The sequence below is a fragment of the Octopus bimaculoides genome, chromosome 2 (genome assembly GCF_001194135.2).
Source record: "Octopus bimaculoides isolate UCB-OBI-ISO-001 chromosome 2, ASM119413v2, whole genome shotgun sequence".
Lineage (NCBI taxonomy): Eukaryota > Metazoa > Mollusca > Cephalopoda > Octopoda > Octopodidae > Octopus > Octopus bimaculoides.
This window is the reverse complement of record NC_068982.1, coordinates 157,348,114-157,350,084: the sequence shown is the minus strand read 5'-3', so window position 1 is coordinate 157,350,084 and position 1,971 is coordinate 157,348,114. Positions and strand designations below refer to the sequence as shown.

Below are 1,971 nucleotides of genomic sequence, written 5' to 3'. Positions count from 1 at the left end.
GAGAGAGAGAGAGAGAGAGAGTGTGATGAGTGCGAGAGAAAGAGAGAAAGTGTTTGTCAAACAGCAGCAGCAGAACTTCCGACAACAACAGCAGGTAGCAGGGGCTGTTTTTCCAACGGCACCAAATTCCGATGCTACAGAAATAGTAGCAAAGATCGCCTCATTCTTGATTCCAGGAGAGGGATGATACTGACCGCCCTACCTTTCCAGCAGTAACGACACATCCCATTGCGAAGATGGTAAGTGGATGACCTTTGGGAAGAAAAGGTAAAAAGCAAACACAAGTTGCAGAAAGCAAATGTTTTGCAAAATACGTACAAGCATAGGATCCCACTCGACAGGATTCTATGAATTCTGCTGTTGTGAGATTGAGCAGCTCGTGACTCAGACGAGAGCTGAGAATTAGTAAGACCGATTCAATTGATATGTTGCATATGTGTATTAGCACAGAGGGCTAATACACAGACAGACACTGGAAAAACTGATAATTATCGGACTAAATATCTCCCAGTATTCAGTTAAACCTATTTGCTTTTCTGAATTCAAACTTCATCTTAAATAATGTTGTCCGTGAAATATATACCAAATATTTTACTGGTGCTAGTTATATTCGCTGACATCTCCTCATAACAATGTTTGGTCTGGTTCAATGTAGACAAAAACATTTATTATTATAGTTGATATCAGTCTGCAAATGGAGGAGAATTATTAGATTACATTGTTGTTTGTACGTATTTGTTTCAGATGTTTACGATATAAGTCTAAATTCCGCAAAGATCGATAAAATAAAATACGAGTCAAATATTAGGGCCTACGGTATCGGTAAGATCTTTCTCTCAAAACTGCTGAAATAGTGCCTAATTTAGAAATAATTACCATTGTAATTAGTGAACGATGAAGGCTGGTGGAGAGACAGTATCGTTAGAGCGCTGGACAAAATTCCTTGCAGTATTTGTTCTAGCGCTTTGCAATATGAGTTCAAAACTCACTAAGGTCAACGCTGTCTTTCATCATTCTGGGGTCGATATAATAAGGTACCAGTAAAGTACTGTATTTGATTTAATCGGCTAAATCCTTTGTTGAAATATATAGTCATAATCCTATGAAAGAGACTAATATCAAGACGGTGGATTGTCAGAGTCGTTAGAACGGAATGTAGCACACAGAATGTAAATCACGCCGAAGTCAACTTTGCTTTTAATCTTTTCAGGGTCGATAAAACAAGGTATCATTCAAGTAGTGGGGTCGATATAATCAACTATTTCCATCCTGTTAAAATTTGAAATCATTACATCACTATTATTATTATTATTCAGTAGTTTTATTTTTATAACGTGCTTTTACTTCACTACCGAGCGCAGCTCTGTGTGCCTTGGGTATGTGCTGTGGTTTGCTGTGATGCTCTTATTATTATTATTATTATTATTATTATTATTATTATTATTATTATTATTATTATTATTATTGTTATTATTATTATTATTATTATCATCATCATCATCATCATCATCATCATCATCATTATTATTATTATTATTATTATTATTATTATTATTATTATTATTATTATTATTATCATCATCATCATCATCATCATCATCATCATCATTATTATTATTATTATTATTATTATTATTATTATTATTATTATTATTATTATTATTATTATTATTATTATCGTCATCGTCGTCATCGCTGTTGTCATCACCATCATTATCAGTAATATCATAATAAAATTGTGAATTTAGTTTTAGGTTGCCTTTTGTTCAGTTTGACCGGCAGACAGCCAGCATGTAATAGCTCTTATATCCCGGCAATGGCCTCTTCACAATGGCACAGATCTCTCTTATCGCCCGAAGGCCATACATGAGTTCCTCTAGCGAATAAAAAGAGTTGTTATCTGTATTGGTTCCTTAAATTGCATAGTAAATATTTTTTTTTCTTTCATTCTTTCCAGCCGGCAACATTGTT

General features: G+C 34.0%; 1 protein-coding gene across 1 annotated transcript in view; it reads right to left on the bottom strand.

The window, feature by feature from the left end:
• Window positions 1-1,670, bottom strand: part of LOC128247083 (probable cyclin-dependent serine/threonine-protein kinase DDB_G0292550) — a gene marked incomplete at both ends in the record, with an annotated part of 211,263 nt that extends 209,593 nt beyond the window's left edge. Inside the window, one exon of the mRNA XM_052965900.1 lies at window positions 1,401-1,670. Within this exon, the coding sequence (XP_052821860.1) occupies window positions 1,401-1,670 (270 nt within the window). The remainder of the gene's footprint in view (window positions 1-1,400) is intronic.
• Between the last annotated feature and the right edge of the window lie 301 nt (window positions 1,671-1,971).